Source organism: Ostrea edulis, chromosome 10 (assembly GCF_947568905.1).
Source record: "Ostrea edulis chromosome 10, xbOstEdul1.1, whole genome shotgun sequence".
In the NCBI taxonomy this organism is placed as follows: Eukaryota; Metazoa; Mollusca; class Bivalvia; order Ostreida; family Ostreidae; genus Ostrea; species Ostrea edulis.
Genome location: NC_079173.1, coordinates 9,091,282 through 9,111,188, shown reverse-complemented (window position 1 = coordinate 9,111,188; position 19,907 = coordinate 9,091,282). Strand labels below are relative to the sequence as shown.

At 36.1% G+C, this 19,907-nt stretch overlaps 2 protein-coding genes across 3 annotated transcripts in view; one reads left to right on the top strand and one right to left on the bottom strand.

The window, feature by feature from the left end:
* LOC125666730 (ecdysone receptor-like) overlaps window positions 1-19,618 on the bottom strand; it is a 101,847-nt gene extending 82,229 nt beyond the window's left edge. Inside the window, exons 1-3 of one of the 2 annotated variants that reach the window (XM_056151883.1) lie at window positions 18,747-19,618; window positions 11,220-11,277; window positions 437-640 (exon numbers count right to left, since the gene is read on the bottom strand). The gene's annotated coding sequence lies outside the window, so the exon portion shown is untranslated. Of the gene's footprint in view, window positions 1-436; window positions 641-6,798; window positions 6,895-11,219; window positions 11,278-18,746 lie in introns of those variants that run through there. The other variant, XM_048899975.2, reaches the window with a different exon arrangement.
* LOC125666354 (uncharacterized) lies at window positions 15,317-15,796 on the top strand. The gene has a single exon (XM_048899525.2). It carries the CDS (start codon window positions 15,317-15,319, stop codon window positions 15,794-15,796), a length of 480 nt encoding a protein of 159 aa, XP_048755482.2.
* Window positions 19,619-19,907: the final 289 nt, after the last annotated feature.

The window sequence follows — 19,907 nt, the reverse complement described above, 5'->3', positions numbered from 1 at the left end:
CAGAGGATTTCCTCTGAAAAGAGGAAAAATCACACCCGTGACACATACATACAGACAGGCATTCACAAAAGTATACAACAAATTCTGATTGGAAAAGCTTACATGTCACATGATCTACAAAGTGCTCTGGCTTAATGCCTCTGCACATAGCTGTACATGGTGTCACATTACAAATGAAATGAAACAAAACCGCTTCTAACACACACAAAAAGGCAATTTCTAGATAGGCATACTAAATCTAAAATCAATTTTTTTTTTTTGGTCATTAAATTCCTTTAATAGTCACAAAAAAGATTTCTTTCCACAAAAACTTTACCTACAATAGCTGTCAAGCAGAATGTGTCCCATTAATGTTCTTCATACAGATCTACTTTACACCTAGTTGTCCCCTCCTCGGGTTTCAGAGCCGGACAATTTGGCTATACCGTATGCTTACCTATTTTATCTGTCATTGTCCACATGTTTGAACATTTCGAGTGGCTGTGTGGCTATCTGAAGGCAAGACACTACCAGTCCTGAGATCAATATCTCCGCTGACCAGAGGACATGCAGTTTTTTCCAGACTTGGGGATCAATCTGCTACGGAAATGAGTATCCTAAGGTCAAGCTGAGGTCATCACCAGGTCAACTCAAGGTCATGCTGAAATAACCAGCAGGGTCACATCAATATATCACACTAGCTAGCTAACAGACTAATTCATCATTAAAAAGAGGAATCGGCTTGACACAGATAGCAGCAGTTTTCATTATTGATTGGTTACTTCTTCTAGCTGTCAATCTCTTTTAAAGTAAAAAGAAGCAATTTTGTCGACCTGCTCTAAAAATTCTTCATCTTTTCAATTTTTAAATTGAACTTGCCAGTGGATATTTTTCTCTCTCCAAAATTAATGCCCTGCTTTGCATGGTTATAAATGCAGTCTAAAAGTTCAATTAAACACAATCATTGCAACATATTATAACTTGTAGCATGCCCCTCTCTGAAAACATTCAATAGACATCCTCATATTGTTTTTATTTTCATAAATCATTCTCAAAAACTTGTGTAAAGTAGATTGACCTCCAATGGGCCATGGAGCCAAGAAAAGTGTGACTTTGAGTACAAGTTTTTCACCTTAATACTACACGTACAGCGATTCTAGAATCCCCAATACAAAGCTTGGTGTTCAGCAGATTTGATGGTGTGCTTGGTGATCAGCAGATTTGATGGTGTGCTGTTTTTCTCGACACACTGTGGTCATATAGCCGATTATACTCCCTTCAACATCTGGTTCCTCAAAACTAGAGGGGGGAACATCAATCATTGATCCTTTCTCTATCTCACTGCCTCTAACATACACCAAGTCAACAGAATAACCAATTTTTATAAAGTTGTTTACATATGGCAATAGATCCTGAAACATCCGTGTCTCCCCCCCCCCCCCCCCCCCAAACCTTAATCCCATCACCTAACACTCCACCCCAAAATCTCAGATCTCTCCCAACATTTAACCATTTGCTACCAGTCAGAGGACTTGGGTGTTTTTGATTGGTTTTTTTTTTTCATATACAGGGACGTTTACTAACCACTGCCACATTCTTGGTCTTGTGATGTTTTTGATTGGTTTTTTTTTCATATATAGGGATGTTTACTAACCACTGCCACATTCTTGGTCTTGTGATAACAATTCCGATGGCATACCATTAGCGGACCAGGGTCCCTCTCTGGCATGTTGCAGCATTCTCTAGCTTCTCACACCACCACCATTTTTTCAAGAAGCCTATTTTACATCAATTAAAGTTTATTAAATTTGTGGGAAATTATGTTTTACTTTTCTGAAATGTGTTCCCTTGCACCAATGATAACATCCCTTTAATTCAATTCAATAAACTCAGTTGCTTAGGTAACCTTTTAATGAAAAAATGTAATTTCAGTGTACCACAACAGTATATATAAGTTTTTATATAGTTTAATACTGGGTAATGTTTCATTAAGGTCTAAAATGGGAAACAAAATTCATTTTTAAAACATGTTAAATACCATTATACATAATATGTTGTACGGTGTGACCGTTGAGACGAGCGAAGCCCATTAACATCTTGCAACACGACTTTTATCCGCCTTTCATTTAACGCGGGAAATATAACGCACTTGGTGTAAACAGTTACAAATTGTGACGTCATATTAGCTGCAATGTTTTTTCTTTTCTCAAACCAAGCAAAAACAAAACATTTGAAGCTATGAGAAAGCTTGTCTGGAATTTAAAAACATTAATTGTACTTTCTAAACAATCTAATTATTTTAATTACATGATTGTCAATGAAGTATACCGCAGTGACGGCGACATTTTTCCGGAGGCATTATGGGTAGTCCCCATCATATTTCAGCTGATGAAGAGCAAACCACGTGACTCAATTGCGTAATCATTGGAGTGAGCTCGTCGCGTCGCAAAGCGACGCGAGCTTCGCTCGCTATAAACTTCATGGACGCAACAGACTAAAATGAGAACTTCCTTGTTGGAAATAACACAAATGTGTATGGACATGACTACCTCAGTCAACACAGTATAAATGTTTAACAATTTCATTTCTTTTCTTGTATTTTAAATTTACATTACTTATCGGTATTATATTCCCTTTAAGATTGTGTTGTAAGTAAATTAACAATGTGTAACAATTTCATTTCTATCTTGAATTTTAAATTTACATCACCTATATATTCCCTTTAAGATTGCGTTGTAAGTAAATTAACAATGTGTAACAATTTCATTTCTATCTTGAATTTTAAATTTACAACACTTATTATATTCCCTTTAAGATTGTGTTGTAAGTAAATTAACAATGTGTAACAATACGCAAGTTCCGAGTTACCCAAAAGTTATTTCCCTTTGTCGAACTCTTTCGCATTTTATGACGTATGGTGGGTACACAATGTATACATTATATCGTAGCCTGGCATTGTACTTAACGATTACATACAATTAATGTAATAAAAGCGTAACTTTTGTTTATATCAATCACTGGTATGCATATTCTGGCCATATCAAGCACAATTTGTTTGAATAAGATCATCAAATTGGCTATTGAATCATTATTTGTTTCCTCTTCTACACGAGTGATGCTTTTATCAAAGAAAGATGGCAATTAACAATATTTGTTTGAGCCATTTTGTTATCCATTACTCATAAACTCACTAAAGTTGCCTTTTCCCTGAGATAGGATGATCTCAGAAACTCTGGATATCATCTTTTAAGAAATAATACAACGATAGTAATTAGCAAATGTACCCACTGTCATCATATTTTACGTCATAATTTACGGAAGAGTTCGACAAAGGGAAATAACTCTTAGGGAACTCGGAACTTCCGTATTTCATTTCTATCTTGAATTTTAAATTTACATCACCTATTATATTCCCTTTAAGATTGTGTTGTAAGTAAATTAACAATGTGTAACAATTTCATTTCTATCTTGAATTTTAAATTTACAACACTTATTATATTCCCTTTAAGATTGTGTTACATTGCCATTTTATACATTTCACTTTCTCTAATTAAAATAGAAGAGCACATACATCTCACTAGGCTATAGTTGGTTAAAAAGCTCTACAGAGCTTGTGTTGACTTGTTAAATTAACACTTTAAATAAAATTTACTTGCTTAATATTACTGTAAATCAAACTTTATATAAAGGTAAACATTCAGAATCAATCATTTAAATTACTGTGCATATATTACTTGAGAAAAATCTGAAATAGAATACAAAAAAGGACAAAACACACTATGGCAAACTGATGCAGTGAAACGGTACTTCTATGCATTAGAGAGTATAAAACTGGTCACAAAGTTCCCTGTGTTTTATCAATTGAAGCCCCTTAATTAAAGCAGATGCAAGTTTTCAAGATTCAAATTCTTTGAGTTAATAAATGTAAGTTGAAATATTGTGTCCATTTCAATTAACAAAATGATAAAACACTTGTATAAAGTTTTCTATTATACAATTCACCAGGATAATGAAAGACTTAATTAGAATATTTTCATGCTAAGAGATATATATATATTTTACAGTAGTTTTAAACATTCACACTAAGTGTATACAACCTCTACACTTGTTTCATTTTGAATAATAATAAAATCAAACACCTATGGGGATCTGGGTTAGAATAGGTCCTACATGTAAGTACTCCTTGCTTATCACTAAATGGGGCGGTTCTTCAGATGAGACCGGAAAAAAACCCAAGGCCCAGTGTCACAGCAGGTGTGGCGTGATAATTATCGGGGCCTCCCTGTGCAAAGGCCATAAGCGCCGAACATAATACATGTATAGGCCTAAACTTTGCAGCCCTTCACCGGCAATGGTGACATCTCCATATGAGAGAAAAATTCGTGAGAGGGATGTTAAACAATATAAAATCAATCATTGGAGAAATAAATTCACCAAAATACAGAAATATGGATTATGTTGTATACTTTCGGAAGTATTTCTACTGTGTAAGTTTTCATTCTTCCTCTCGCACTGATTGTATCCTGCACCAAGGTCAGAACAAGGTCACGATGCATATAAAGGACAAAGTTATAACTGGATTAAACAGGACGACAAAATGACTAGTGGATTTAATTTGATGAGTATATATATGTATATATATTTACAGTTGTTACTTTTTTCTACATAAAACCAAGATTTTATCAAGCTTTTAGATACTATGACCCATTTTATATCTATTGAAAATGGGGAATTTAAATGTGCAGCCGTCTATATTAATAGATTCTGATAATGATAGAAAATGATAGTAAAATAAGTAAAAAGAGACTATACACAATCTTTTGTGGGAAAATTCTCTAATTTAGGAGTTTTCTAGAACTGAAGGGAAATCTTTTACCAGTCAAAGGGGGAAATATTCATTCTTTAAATGTTAAAACGGGAAATGTACCTTTTACCAGTTGTAAAAAGAATCTTGATAAATCTCTGTTACAACAGGAAGGAATGAATATGGCAAGTATACATTTCAATCTTTTAAAATTCCAGAATCATTATTGAATACATCCAAGTATGAGCTTAGATTGTCATTGATCTTGATGAAATACTAAATCCATATACCTGGGCATATAATTACAGGTAATAGAATCTGACACCAGGTTAATTAAGAAAGGTCACACTAAGGCTGCGTGTATAGGGCTTTTCCAATACACAATATCGGTCATTTCTTTGTTGTGTACTTCTCCAGATATAGATGAATTTCTTGTCAACTGAGCTAATATTTTACAATTTTTACTATCAAAAACACCAGTCTATATTCATGGACTGTAGGTTTCTAATACACCAGCATCTGCAATTTCTACTAATTTAAAACGTCAATGAATATATAAACACATAAAAATAGATCCTCCATTTTGACTGTAACAAATTATTATATTGTTTCCCTTCCCAAAGCTTCGGCAGAACTTTCTATACAATATATTGTTATTAGTCTAAATAGAAAGCGATCTCTCATCTGCCTGGCAGGACCTTAATTCTTCAATAATAGGCTGTTTCTCAATAATTGAAGGTGCTCAAGTTGTGGGAAGTCCACAAGTCTCTACATTGATGGATACGTATTCAGGCCATCCGTCAAAACATCAAAAGATTAACATTACAGCTCAAATTAGGTAACATCACCTCTAGTTCACCTCCCTCAGTCTACCATATTGTCTGTTTATGACAGACATAACATTCCATGTCCCGGAGGACCAGGTGATAGTAGGAGCCCCTGTAATATCAAATATACACTACACATCACACGACTCACTCACCACCCAAATATCACAATTAATCCCAAACATCACAATCCCTGATGCTGCTACCGGAGAATTTCATCTGAGAACACTTACACCTATTCCTCAGGGACAGAGGCTGGTATGCATAAAATCTGTTTAACGTGAATATTAAACTGGTTTGTTCGTCAGGAGCAGAAATATCCCACTTTGAAAATGGAATATTATTTTTTTCAAATTTGGTTATAGAGCACGCACATTAAGCATCCCCAACTTCAGGCTTAGATGCATGGACTCTGCAATGCTAATGTTAACACTATTAATTCTCAAAGATCAACAATAATTATGATATTGTTAATTTTTTTTTTACTTAAATGTTACGGCACTCCAACTATCAACACACATTCTTTGATTAATATCGTGTTTATGCCCCCCCCCCCTTCTCTAAACACACACACACACGCATTCTTTGATTGAGACTGTGTTTAACACACACACACCCCTTTCTCTAAATGCATACACACACGTATTCTTTGATTGAGACTGTGTTTAACACCCCCCCCCTCTTCTCTAGATGCATACACACACACATTCTTTGATTGACACTGTGTTTAACCCTCTACTTTAGCTCTTTCTACACGTATATTTTAGTTTTCAGTACATTCTCCTTTTAATCTCCAGCTTAAACTCTAATACCGTCCTATACTACCCAAATACTTATACTAAGCTAAGTTTAACCAAAGTGTCGGTGTTGTTCAGTACTTGAAAAATAATGACAACTTTCATCAAATGTATAGATATACATATATATAAGTGCCAATTTTCATCAAAAGAGAATGTTACTATTAAGTCCTCGCTGTTTGTAAATATAACGCACCGTTAAACTCTCCATGGTTCATGGCTACAGATAAAATGATGTTATATTGAAGGCTGACCAGTCAATAACCAAGACCACTGTTTGCCCTGCTGACTGTACCGAGTGTATATATACCTATGATAATTTATCTAGAACTACAGGTAACCACAAATTCTGACTGTGAGGTCCAAACCTATGTCCTATCAAACTTCTCACCTTGACTTGATGAATGACCATTCATGTGTGCGACTACACTCCTCCCCTCAATAGCAAAAGAAACAGCTTTATCAGGAGTCAGTCTATTGCTAAGTCGATGCTTATTCAGGGTTTTTTTAAGGTCTTGATTTCAAGGGCCTGGGTTTTTCCAATTGGGAAAAATAGCGCCATTTGATTGAAATTGGGAAAAATGTTTCATTCAAAGAAATCGGGTGAAAAACAACCCAGAGTGCATTAAAGGTATAATTGGGCTCCTTCTGACTTTCAACATGTTTAATTTGGTTAAAGCTTACCTCATTCAAATAAGCAGAGGCCAAAAAATTTGGTTTACTTAACAATCTTGAAGCAAAAATTTTAATCTGTGGGCCCGTGAAGATTTATGAACAATTTGACCATCCTGCTTAATTTGTTTTCATTGTTTGGAAATTTTAAAGCAAAAATTGGGAAAAATACCTGCTTTTTAGCATTAAGAATGGGGCCTTATTTTTGAGCCCCTACAGACCCTTAAAAAATCACTGTTATTTCATATACTACAGATCTCCAAAATATGCCCATATTGTTAACTAAATATCGCTAAAACGCATCAAAGATGCGTATGGCAGAGTTGCAGTTAGGAAAATTATGCACACTTGCATTCACGAAGTAAAAACATGCACGTATTTAATATAGTTTATAAGTATGAAGCTTTGAATGGCTGCAATGGGTATTTAGTGTGATAATGACCTTGACCTTTGGCCTTTGGATTTCAAAAGCAACGTGAATCTTGAATGTCATCAGGATTTGAAGTCTGATAAATATGCACCAGCAAGTACATGTATAAAAGTTAGAGGCAAGCTCAACTCTACAGTATATAGTGAAAAAGAGACCTTGACCTTTGACCTCAAAATAAATAGGAACCTTCCTCTTTTGGATGTGACCAAAATATGCAAGTCTGACAAAGACGCACAAGTAGTATGAAAGTTAGAGACCGGACAAGCTCAAATCTATGGCATTTAGTGACAAAATGACCTTGACCTTTGACCTCAAAATAAATAGGAACCTTCCTCTTTTGGATGTGATCATGTTATGTAAGTTTCACAAAGATGCCCCTAGTAGTATGAAAGTTAAAGACCGGACAAGCTCAAATCTATGGCATTTAGTGACAAAATGACCTTGACCTTTGACCTCAAAATAAATAGGAACCTTCCTCTTTTGGATGTGATCATGTTATGTAAGTTTCACAAAGATGCCCCTAGTAGTATGAAAGTTAGAGACCGGACAAGCTCAAATCTATGGCATTTAGTGACAAAGTGACCTTGAAAGTTAGAGACGTGACAAGTTAATTGTGGACGCCACCCGCCCGACTGGACGCCACCCGCCCGACTGGACGCCCATCCTTAGCCAATTTAAAAGCCGAGACTTGCTATGCAACTCGGCTAATATAAACCAACACTATGACAACTTTATATTTCCAAGGACAAATTAATGCCTGGAAGTCACTATTATAACCCCCACCCCACCTCTCGAAATCAAGACTCACTGGCGACAGTCGCCATCAACCTCTGTGTCGATATATACAGAAACCAAAAACTAAACATTATAAAAGGCAACAGAATCTAAAAACAACCTTTCTACAGGTCAGCATGATAAGGGTGTTTTCACATCTCAAATCACCTGCATAGCTAACTGTAAGTGCTGCTTGCAGTAGCTGGATTTGTGTTGTAATATACAGCGAAATCTGTGACTCTAATCTGGATGTCGTATATACGTGTAATCTGAAATGTTGCGACTACTAGATTTCCGTATTCTGAACATTCTTTTCTTGTGGTGTGAAGGACACCGGTCTCTCCACAATCTTAATACCTTGCCAAATTTACCGACAAAACAAAACAAATCTAAAATTACTAATTTAAAATCACAATGAACAGCCAGCACAAATTTAACTCCACTGCACTCAATTTTCAATACACAAAAATATGTACTCACAAAGTTTGAAAATGATAATTATCAAACACATGTGATAAACTCACTCCTCCATAATAATCTTGACATGCAGCTCAGCTTATGTATTATAGTGCAAAAATTGTATATAAATAAATTGTATATAAATAAATTTGAAAAGTTTCTTCAATAATACAAATAATCCCCACCAGTCAATCATCATACAAGTCGACTTTTCCTTATTCTCTACCTGGATATAGTTACAAAAACTAAAAAAAAAAACCATGTTATTGCCCCGATATATCAGAAATGTTCTGTTTTGATAATTTGTGCAGTGAAGTTTTTTTTATTTATTTTTATTACCAAATGAATATCTGTGTTAATGTTTACATGGACCTGAGTGACAGATCAACTCCAGGGCAATAGGAGGGATAGTAGAGGTCAGCTAATATTCAGGTTTGTGCACTCAAGAGGCACTGTGTACATATCCGACCCTCAGATGGTAATATCACACATAAATACACCCTCCTCCTCCTAGCACAATCTGAGCTGATGGAGAGGTAGCTAATATTGCCCACTCCCTCAGATGCATGCCTCAGACAGTAGCTAAGCACACAGGCAGCAGACTGTCAAAATAGCCAACATGCAGGGCAACCTGGGGTCACCTCAGGTGAAGGCTTCAGCTGCCTCTTTAAGATTACGAGGCCTTCAGAAGGGTACAAATTCCTCCGGAGGCCTGATCAGGAGATTAATTTCCATGTTTTGTTTTAGACAGTTTTATCACTTGACCTTGTGTTTTGTTTTATGCTTTTTGCTTTGTTCTTTTTTTTTTTTAACATTGTTCTTTTAACATTACATAACACTGTTATGATAATGTAAAAGACAATTGCATTAGCTTCAGATGAACTCCATTGTATAGATAATTCTCAAGTATTTAAAAGATACTCTTGAAATGGGAAGGATTAGAGATGCACTTGTTAACTGTGAAAAAAAAATTTAACATTGCTTTCATAAAACACTATGTGATAAGGACCTTATCTAATACCCCCATCCCCCATGCAATTCAGTTCCAGATTATGCAATATAATATTGGTATAAATTTATTTTTTAAAAGTATTTTTTGTATAATTCGATTATGGCGTACATTTGAATTTCAATTTTCCATTAGCAAGGTACAAATCTTAATATAAATTCCTGATCTGTTACAGGTGAGAATTTACACAACATCTCAAGTTTCTCCCTTAAATAGCAATATTCAATTCTGGAAGTTCTTCCTTATAATCAACTGTTTTCACAGGTGCTAGAGAATAAGGTCAGACATATTGGTAAGGATTATGTTCATGTTTTTACACATATGTACATACACATACACATTCACACACACACACACGGTGAAATTCAAATTTGCCAAATAAAGGTAGCAATTTCAGCATTAAAAGTTTTGCATTACAAATAAAAAAATAATGAGTTAAGCAATGCCATATTGTTATGTCATGACAATGCATGTTTTCTTTTTTGACACCTCCTTGCACTAGATTTTTTTCTAAATAAACCCCCTCCCCCCAAAAAACATGCAATATTAATTAATGATTCCTCTGTATAATATATCTCTATAACAACTCAATACCTGGGCCAAAATTCCACACCTCATTAATTAAAATTCCACCCATGATTGACAAAGGCATATGAAGTATCAACTTCATCAATCAATTAACACATAAAAAACAAAATCTATACTAATTAAAACCTTAAATTTCTAAAACATTCCATTAAAAAACCCAGCACCAGCTAGTGTTTTTCTCATCATAATTAAGCCTCTATTCTTTACATTTACATATTTTCTGTCAAAAATATGTTTTGGAATTACAATTATGCTTTTTAATTCCTATGGAAACATGATTTACGAGTGTAAATATACCCAGGATATAAATTACTGACATCTGCACTCAATTAACTTAACCTCCTCCTAGCTCTTGTTTAAAAGAAGTCTTTTAAGAAAGAAACTGAGTAATGATCAGAGAAAAGTTTATTTCTAACTGTAAATCTACAGACATAAGCCTCTTTTCTTCAGCTCCACACACTTCATGTCAAAGACATCCTAAAACTTTTACAAATCTTTGCACACTTTTAATCTTATTAAATAACCATAGAATGAACTTTTGGAGACGGCTATACTTTGGCGAGTTTTCATACCTGCGGCAGGTTTCCCAGGGATCAATATTCTGTATTAACATGCTGCCAATGACCGCCGGTTGACCCCAAGCCGGCATACCTACACAGTGAACTAACACTAGCTTCACTGAACGAGTTTTTACCTGGCGTGAACCACTTATTAACTTCCTGCTGATTCCGGACTCAGGAGATAAAAGATTTTTAAATGATCACTTGTTTCACATCTAGTTTTCTGTTTAATTTTCTTCACAAAGAAATTAGGTCATGGTGTCAATTTTGCCAGAGTATTTGTGAAAAGATGATATAAATTAATCAAACATTTAATTTACCTGCATTGGTGTATGCCAACTGTTTACAGACCAGTGGACTAAATTCAGAGTCCATTACCTGCAAATGAAGAAGGCAAGATTGTAAAACACAAAGTCATTAAACATGTTACACACATTTCTAATACCACTGGTTATGTACAATTTAGAATCACTTTCAGATACACAGTAATTACTATGTTACCACGGTACATGTACTATATTCAGTACAATTTGATGAAACATATTTTAGTATTACACTATGTTACCACAGCACATTTACCAGTCTATGCGAAAGTTTTTTGGACCACACACAGGACATTCAGTCCTGTGTAATCAATGAACACACCGGACTGAATCAAATTTTGTCAGACCGAAAAACCTAATGTAAACAAGATGTACTGTGAGCAATGCTCACTAAGAATACCCCCCGCTTACCCCAATCTCCCAAAGGGTGTTGTTAATAGGTATAAATTACCTCTTTCCTGAGTGTAAAAATATGGTATGCATTTGTAGAAGAAAATGGAAGATATAGTCCAAACACAAATCCATGGCATAAACCTATAATTTTGACCTTGAGATCAAAGGTCAAGGTCATAAAGAGGTCATGAATGTACATGACACATAGTCTCATGGTGATACACCCATGTCTTATGGTATGACTATGTCAAAACCCTATAATCAATTTTGACCTTGAGGTCAAAGTTCATGGTCATATACAGGTCATGAAGGTACTCGACACATCGTCTCATGGTGATACACTCATGTGTCAAATATGATATGCCTATGTCAAAGAACAAAGAAGTCATGGCCCGGACATGAATCCATTGTAAAAACCTTTAATTTTGACCTTGAGGTCAAGGTCATATGGAGGTCATGAAGGTACATGACACATCGTCTCCTGGTGATACACTCATGTGTCAAATATGGTATGCCTATATCAAAGAACAAAGAAGTTATGGCCCGGACACGAATCCATTGTAAAAAACCTTTAATTTTGACCTTGAGGTCAAGGGTCAAGGTCATACAGGTCATGAAGGTACATGACACATCGTCTCATGGTGATCTACCTGTGTGCCAAATATGGTATGCCTAAGTCAAAGAACAAAGAAGTTATGGCCCGGACACGAATCTGCACAGACAGACAGACGGACAGACAGACAGAGTGATTCCTATATACCCACCAGAACTTCGTTCGGGGGGTATAAAAAGTGAAAATGCAAAACCAAGGAAATCTTATTTATTATACTAGTAATACTATACCAGGGATCCCTCCCGCATAATACTTTAGACAGTCCATGCGGTTTTAATCAAATTCATTTACGTATTTGGATTTGTGTGCCATTTTTTACTTATAACAAACATTTAAATGACTCCGAATCAAAATAGTAAAGCTCAAAACCGGACACTCAGATATCAGACATTCTGGTCCGGTGTAAAAAATGATGCATCGGACCTGAGGCACTGCGCATCAGTCAGGTCCGACGTCTTTCGCATAGACTGATGTACTATAGTCAGTACAATTTGATGATGATAATACACAGGTTAATTAGTATTACGCGTTGGAAGTATTCTTACTTCATACAATTGCATCTTTCGATGTAGACTTTTTTGCCATTTGGGATGGGGTGAGGTGGGGAATGGGATGGGATGGGATTATAGTGATCATTCTTTCTTATACAAAATTATAGCCTTATCACAAATATTTTTATTGGCAACTTTGACCTTGGTAAAATGACCTTGATTCAGCGACTTTTCATTTTTTAATGACTTAAACTTTTCTTCAATATACGAGCTTCTAATGTCTCATTACCAAAAACAAAAAATGTTTTACAACATAAGGCTGTTCAAAATTAATTCTACGTTTAACGTCACCTCAAAACTTCAAAACCTACGAGGGAGGGAGGAAAAAAATAAACAAACAAAATTTTTAAATAAATGTGTATTTATTGAAAATCACCTATTCAGTGACCCCAAAAATCAACAATTTCAAATAATAGATATTGTTGGGTTTTATATTCAAGTCCAAGTCAATTAAAATCACCCAATTTAGCGACCAAAAAAGTAATATGTCAAATTAAACACATTGTAGGATTTGATTTTCAAGTCCAAGTAAATTTTGGCGTTTTCCCAGCAAAGACTTTTTCCTTAATTTGGGTTTGTATCCCCTCTGCGAACACACCATGCAGATTGGGTGAGTGGAGGAGTGGCTTGCGATAACATCAGGTGGTACATCCAATGGATTTTCATCACCACAAACATAGCAAACTAAAGGAAAACTTTTCCTTTTGTGGAAATAGTTGCTAGACACATGTGACCCACAGTTACAATTAAAATTATTATGACAATATTTCATACATTTTTGTAATGACACATCTTAAAGTTAAAAATATGCTTTACTTTGTTTTGTGTTGGTTTGTTTTTTGTTATACAATTTTCTATGTACTATTAATCAGTGTTGAAAGATGCTAATTTGGTGTACCACAACTAAAGATCAGGATTGTACCTTCACTTCTACAAATACAAGGCAGGATTCCAATAGTTTAGGACGTCTTCAAATAAATTGATTAAAATATTGCACAGTTTTCTTTTTAGTGCTTTTAATTTTTATGATTAAAGGGACTGGTTCATGATTTTTGATAAAAAATATTTTTTCATTTTTGATGTTAAACATTAGAAATATAACTCATTTAATGTTGACAGCCAAAATTTTGACCTTCTGAATGCAAGAATGAAAGCAATATTTTAGCCTTAAATCTATGTTATGTAAACAAAGACTCGAGTCTTTTTATGTACACAAACAAACAAGTGAACTATTGATTGTGTGATATAATGCATCTTAATGTTGTATAGTCACAAATTTTTACTATAGGTGACACATTTTACCCCCAAAATGCTTGAAATGTGAAAGATATAATAAACTTAGATCGATATCCATTTCTTTTGAAAATTTCATAAATAATATCATACCGCAATCTTTGTTTACAAAACAAATAATAAACTCTCTAAAATGAGCTTCTGTGATGATGTATAACATTGATTTCCATATGAAATCTTTCAAACATATTAGACAGTAGATTTTGATCATTAAAAGTGAAAAACAAAATTTTGGGTAAAATCGTGAATCAGTCCCTTTAAATGCTTTGTACAAAGTAATTATCAATCAGTAAGTTATGTATTTCCAATCGTAGTACAAACTGTCATGAAATAGTATATCGGAACTCTTCAGTGTTGAGAAGGTAAATTTTATACGAAATGGTGGCCGTTTGCAACGGCTTCGAAAATAACCATCTTTATTTACTATGGGATTTACACTATGTAAAGGTAAGAAATGCATGTTTCATTGTGATAGGGAGTTAATAGGATGTCGAAGGCGAAAAGTTGAAGCGGTCAAGGAATTCAGTTTAACCCATTTTAATCGCAAAAAGCGGCCGAAGTTCAGGCAAGATTTCACTTTGTGTGACACTGGTCTGACATTCAGAAGAGGCGTCAGTCCAGCTTCGACGAATCTCGCTGAGATTAGTTCGGTTCAAACCATCTTTGTACGTTTTCTTTGCTTCAATAGTGGCATATACTTCCATTTTCTTCACGTAAGGACCTCTGATCCAATTTTGCATGCGTTTCCCTCTTACACGGGAAGTAGAATCAAGTCGCTAAATGAAAAACCAAACCCGAACGACTACTTCAAATCCGGATTTGTTTGTTTTTTCAAAACGGCAATTTCGTCGAAACCTACGCGCGCGGGTGACGTTAAACGTAGAATTAACTTTAGGCAGCCTAAATGGTAATGAATAAAATGAAAGGCCCATGGGACAAATCGCTCACCTGAGTCACCCTTGCCCAATTTAAAGATTTTCCCTACATATTCACATGTGAAACTTTGATCCCTTTGGGTCTCCAACCTACTCCCTGGGGTCATGATTTTTACGAACTTCAATCTGCACAATGTCAGGAAGCTTTCATATAATTAAAACTTTTCTGGTCCAGTCCTTTTTGCTGTGATAGTCTGTTCCAGCCAAGAAACTTGGTGGTGGACAAACCTTGTGGAACAGATTGTCACATCTAAAAGGTTAGCTTATAAGGCCTGGAAGTCCGGAAATGGCACAAGAGCAGAGTACGACATGGCCAAGCGTACATCAAGACAAGCGGTTCATCAGGCGCACTATGAGGCAGAAAAGCAAATCTACGAAAATGTAGATTCCAAGTCTTCAGAGGTGTACGGTCTTGCAAACCAGATGCAAAGGGAGAATGTTGATGTTGTGGATGACAAACTAGTAGAGAATGATGCAGGTGAGATGTCATTGAACCAAGAAGCAAAGGAGAAAGCTTGGTTAGAGCATCATGAAAGGCTCCTTAATGTGGAATTTGACTGGGACCCTGAACACCTAACTAATGAACCACCACTGGAAGGGCCACCTGTCCCAATCACAATTGAGATGGTGATAAAGGCCATCTTCAAGATGAAGTCGGATAAAGCAGCTGGACCATTGGGAATAGTAGTGGAGATGATCAGAGCCGCACGCGACACAGGTGTATCCATGATCCATGACCTTGCATCCTCAATCGTCTATCATGGCAAGGTCCCCACTGACTGGGAGTAGAGCTTCATTGTCTGCCTCTACAAGCGCAAGGGTGATTCTCTGGACAGGGGCAACTACTAGTGCTGGGCGATATTATCGGTTAACCGGCGAATCCCAATTCCGTTGTTGGCAATACGTATCGCAATATTTTTTGTAAATAACAGTTCAGATTCAATATTCTGTAAATTTCTTAAATAAGTTACCTGCCCGTTTAAAGTTAAACAAGAGGTACTGTGAGCAATGCTCACTAAGAATACCCCCCGCTTATCCCAATCTCCCAAAGGGTGTTGGTAATAGGTATAAACTTCTTATTTTCGCAAACTTCAGAATAAACTTCAGTATTATGATCCAAAAGGTATCTAGGAACACAGCATCTCCATGCGATGAAAAAAGCCGTTAAAGAATTTAAATGGAAACCATATTGCTACTTCGATGTCCAGTGCGCTTGACCTTTGACCCCAAAATCGATAGGGAACATCTTCATCCCATGGGTAGTCCATATGTATGATATGGTGACTGTAGGTGGAAAGGATAACGCTTTAGAGCCCGGAAACCATATTGCTACTTCGATGTCCAGTGCGCTTGACCTTTGAACCCCAAAATCGATAGGGAACATCTTCATCCCATGGGTAGTCCATATATGGTGACGGTAGGTGTAAAGGATAATGCTTTAGAGGCCGGAAACCATTGCGTCTACAGACGGACGGACAACCCAATTCCAGTATACCCCCCCCCCCCAACTTGTTGCGGGGGGGGGGGGGGGGGGGGTATAAAAATGGTGGTGATCTAAACTGATTGTGAATGTCTGAATGAAAGAGCAACAGCTCCTATAGTATATCACTTCAAACTGAAGAAGGAAAATGAAATAGTTGTAACAGATATGACTGTATGAAAAGGTGAAGATAACAAACAGTGATCAATCTCAGAACTATTAAGGAATACAAAATAGTTGGGCAAACACGGACCTGTATGTAATTATTTTAACAAAACGGTGGCACTACAAACCTAGCCATCAATTCGAGCCAAATTAAATAGGAAACGGGATCGTGTATGGTGCAAGGGATGTATGTCAATGCTCATAGCTGTGTCCACATTGGTGATGGCTACATTGAGGAGTTTGCTGTGAAGGTTGGAGTCCATCAGGGACCAATGATCAGCCCTCTGCTCTTCATCATGGTGCTCGAGGCTCTTTCACGTAAATTTCGCACCGGTGTTCCCAGGGAGAATCTATATGCAGATGACCTGGTTATCATTACTGACTCATTGGATGAATGTGTCAAGAGGGTCCTGACTTGGAAAGAAGCTATGGAAAGGAAAAGACTGAGAGTGAATGCAAGCAAAACCAAGATCATGATCTGCGGTACGGGTCTTGACCTACTTCAGGACTCAGGCAGCTTCCCATGTACTGTCTGTAGTACAGGTGTAGGCAGCAATAGTATTTTCTGCAATGGCTGCAAGCACTGGGTGCACAAGACATGCACTGTGCTCAAGTACCTGTTTGCGGACCCTGACTTTAGTGTTTAAGATGCAGGGGAACGGCTCACCCTCTTGACGGCAGGCCGCAGAGTGTCAAATGTCCAAGTTGGTCTGGACAAGTTGGAGGTTGTAGGTTCCATCTACTACTTAGGAGACATGCTTTCCGCAGCTGGTGGCTGTGACCTTGCAACCACTACGTGTATGAAGACCACTTGGAAGAAGTTCACTATTGTAAAGAAAGTCTAAACTTTTAAACTACTGTATGTCTATTGTAAAGAAAGTCTAAACTTTTAAACTACAGTACCACTATTGTAAAGAAAGTCTAGACTTAAACTACTGTACCACTATTGTAAAGAAAGTCTAAACTTAAACTACCGTACCTCTATTGTAAAGAAAGTCTAAACTTAAACTACCGTACCACTATTGTAAAGAAAGTCTAAACTTAAACTACCGTACCACTATTGTAAAGAAAGTCTAAACTTAAACTACCGTACCACTATTGTAAAGAAAGTCTAAACTAACTACCGTACCACTATTGTAAAGAAAGTCTACACTTTTAAACTACTGTACCACTGTTGTAAAGAAAGTCTAAACTTAAACTGTAAAGAAAATCTAAACTACCGAACCATTATTTAATACTGTCTTTTTATCACAACTTGGATTTGAATATTGAGTTAAGAATTTAATTACTTGTTTTTTTCACAACTCTGATTTGAATATCGATTTCAGAATCTAATTACTGTCTTCTTTCACGACTTGGATTTGAATATCAATTAAGAATTTAATTATTGTCTTTTGTGCCCAAAGGTTGTCTTGTACACTTAACTGAAATTCTTTTTTCTTTGGCAGAAAATCAACATCTGGCATGCCATTCTTTACATTTTTATCTACTGTGTGTTTTCCACATAATTTCCGTTAAAATCATGGGTTATGCATTCTTCTACTATGTTTGCAACCTTTAGAAATTTAAATTGTTTTTTTTGGGGGGGGTGGGGGTTAGGAGAAAACTTTTAAAACAAATTGAAATCTAAAGAACAGCAAAAAGGTTCCAATGGAATACGCCAGTTTTGAGAGAAGAACTCTTCTGTAGGAAGTGCATTAAGTGGAACTTTGAATGTCGAAGTGGGACAGACTGGACCTTCAGCCAGTGAGGAAAACGATAATGTATTAAAAGCGACTTCTCTTTAAATATGTAATTGTAGGAAATACAAAATAGTATCGAAAGATATGTTTCATTAAAGTGCAAACATAAAAACTATGTCATATTCGCAAAAAAATACCCTAGGTATGATAGGTGGAACCAACGAAATAACGTGATTTAACAAGAATCCAATGTAAATTTACTCCCTGAATACTTATCATTTACTTTAATAGTTTGTGTATATTCAGTCAAATTCAGGTGATGAAACTGCGTATGAGAAACTTACTAAGCACATTCACTTATGCAGTGATGAATATTTGTCCCACTCCCGCGTGTAAACAAGCCGTTTCGTACCTTACTATGTACGAGAGTTCTCCAAAGGGAAATAACTCGGATGTATCTCGAAACTGGCGTATTGCAGCAGTCCACCTCCATTCCTCTTGTACACCAGTACCAGTGGTACTATCCACTGAAATATAACCAGCACGATTCTGAAATCAGGAGTGATCAATCTAAATTGCAAATTATTAATTTTAAATGATATATCTTTTAATATTTGGTATTATGATTAGCAGCAGGCTCCATGGACATGAAATTGAGACATGTGCTTGAGCCTGTGTTTAATTTTCTCTCGTTGTCATACATCAAATCAGTGAAACCTAAATGAAAAGTGAATTCGTCTCAGCTTGATGACCCTGAAGCCTGGACCGCTTTTTGTATTACCCAGTCTTTAATTTAAAATCGAAATTGGTTTCACAATTTAAAATCTGATTTATAGCATTGTTGTTTACAAATTAATTTCGATCCTTTCATTTCACTGTTTACAAATGGTGATGTTTTAGACAACGGACCCTAGGGGTGACAATATCCCGGAGTATAGCTGATTGAATCTGATAAAGATTTTTATTACCAACCTATTCTTTATTATAAAATATTGCAATAATTGAATATATATCATACATCTGATAATTCTCCAATCAATGATAATTTGATAAATCTGGTTGAAAAGAAGACATATATGCTTCATGACTCTTGAATAATATGCAGAAGTTGAAAATGTGAACTGTATGTCTTATAATCATATTACCAAACAGTTCTAATAAATTGGACATCCTTTGACCAGAAAAAGCTCATCCAAGCATTTGACCATATAGTGAGCTAAAAACTGGTAATAAACCAATTCTTGTCCACAAATAAATCAGAAAGTCACTACCATTATAAAAAATATCACACCCAAGGTCAACATACACACAAAAAAATCCTCTTTGCAAGAGAGACAACTCTTATAGATGATGCGTTTCCTGCCACTTGATCATCTCCAGCCTAGTGCGTCTGTTCAGTAAAACTTAAGGCACATGTACTTGATTTTGATGGGAGAAGGTGGTGGTGGTGGTGGTGGTGGGGGGGGGGGGGGGGTTGAAACCGTGAGAGACATACTGCATGTCTGGATACATGCATTATTCGTAGGTAATAAGACATTACATGAACGATGACATAACACCAATCACTGTCACT

Bases quoted from the DNA above. Each gene is read 5' to 3' on its own strand.
- LOC125666354 (XM_048899525.2), top strand. From the start codon at position 15,317: ATGGCCAAGCGTACATCAAGACAAGCGGTTCATCAGGCGCACTATGAG.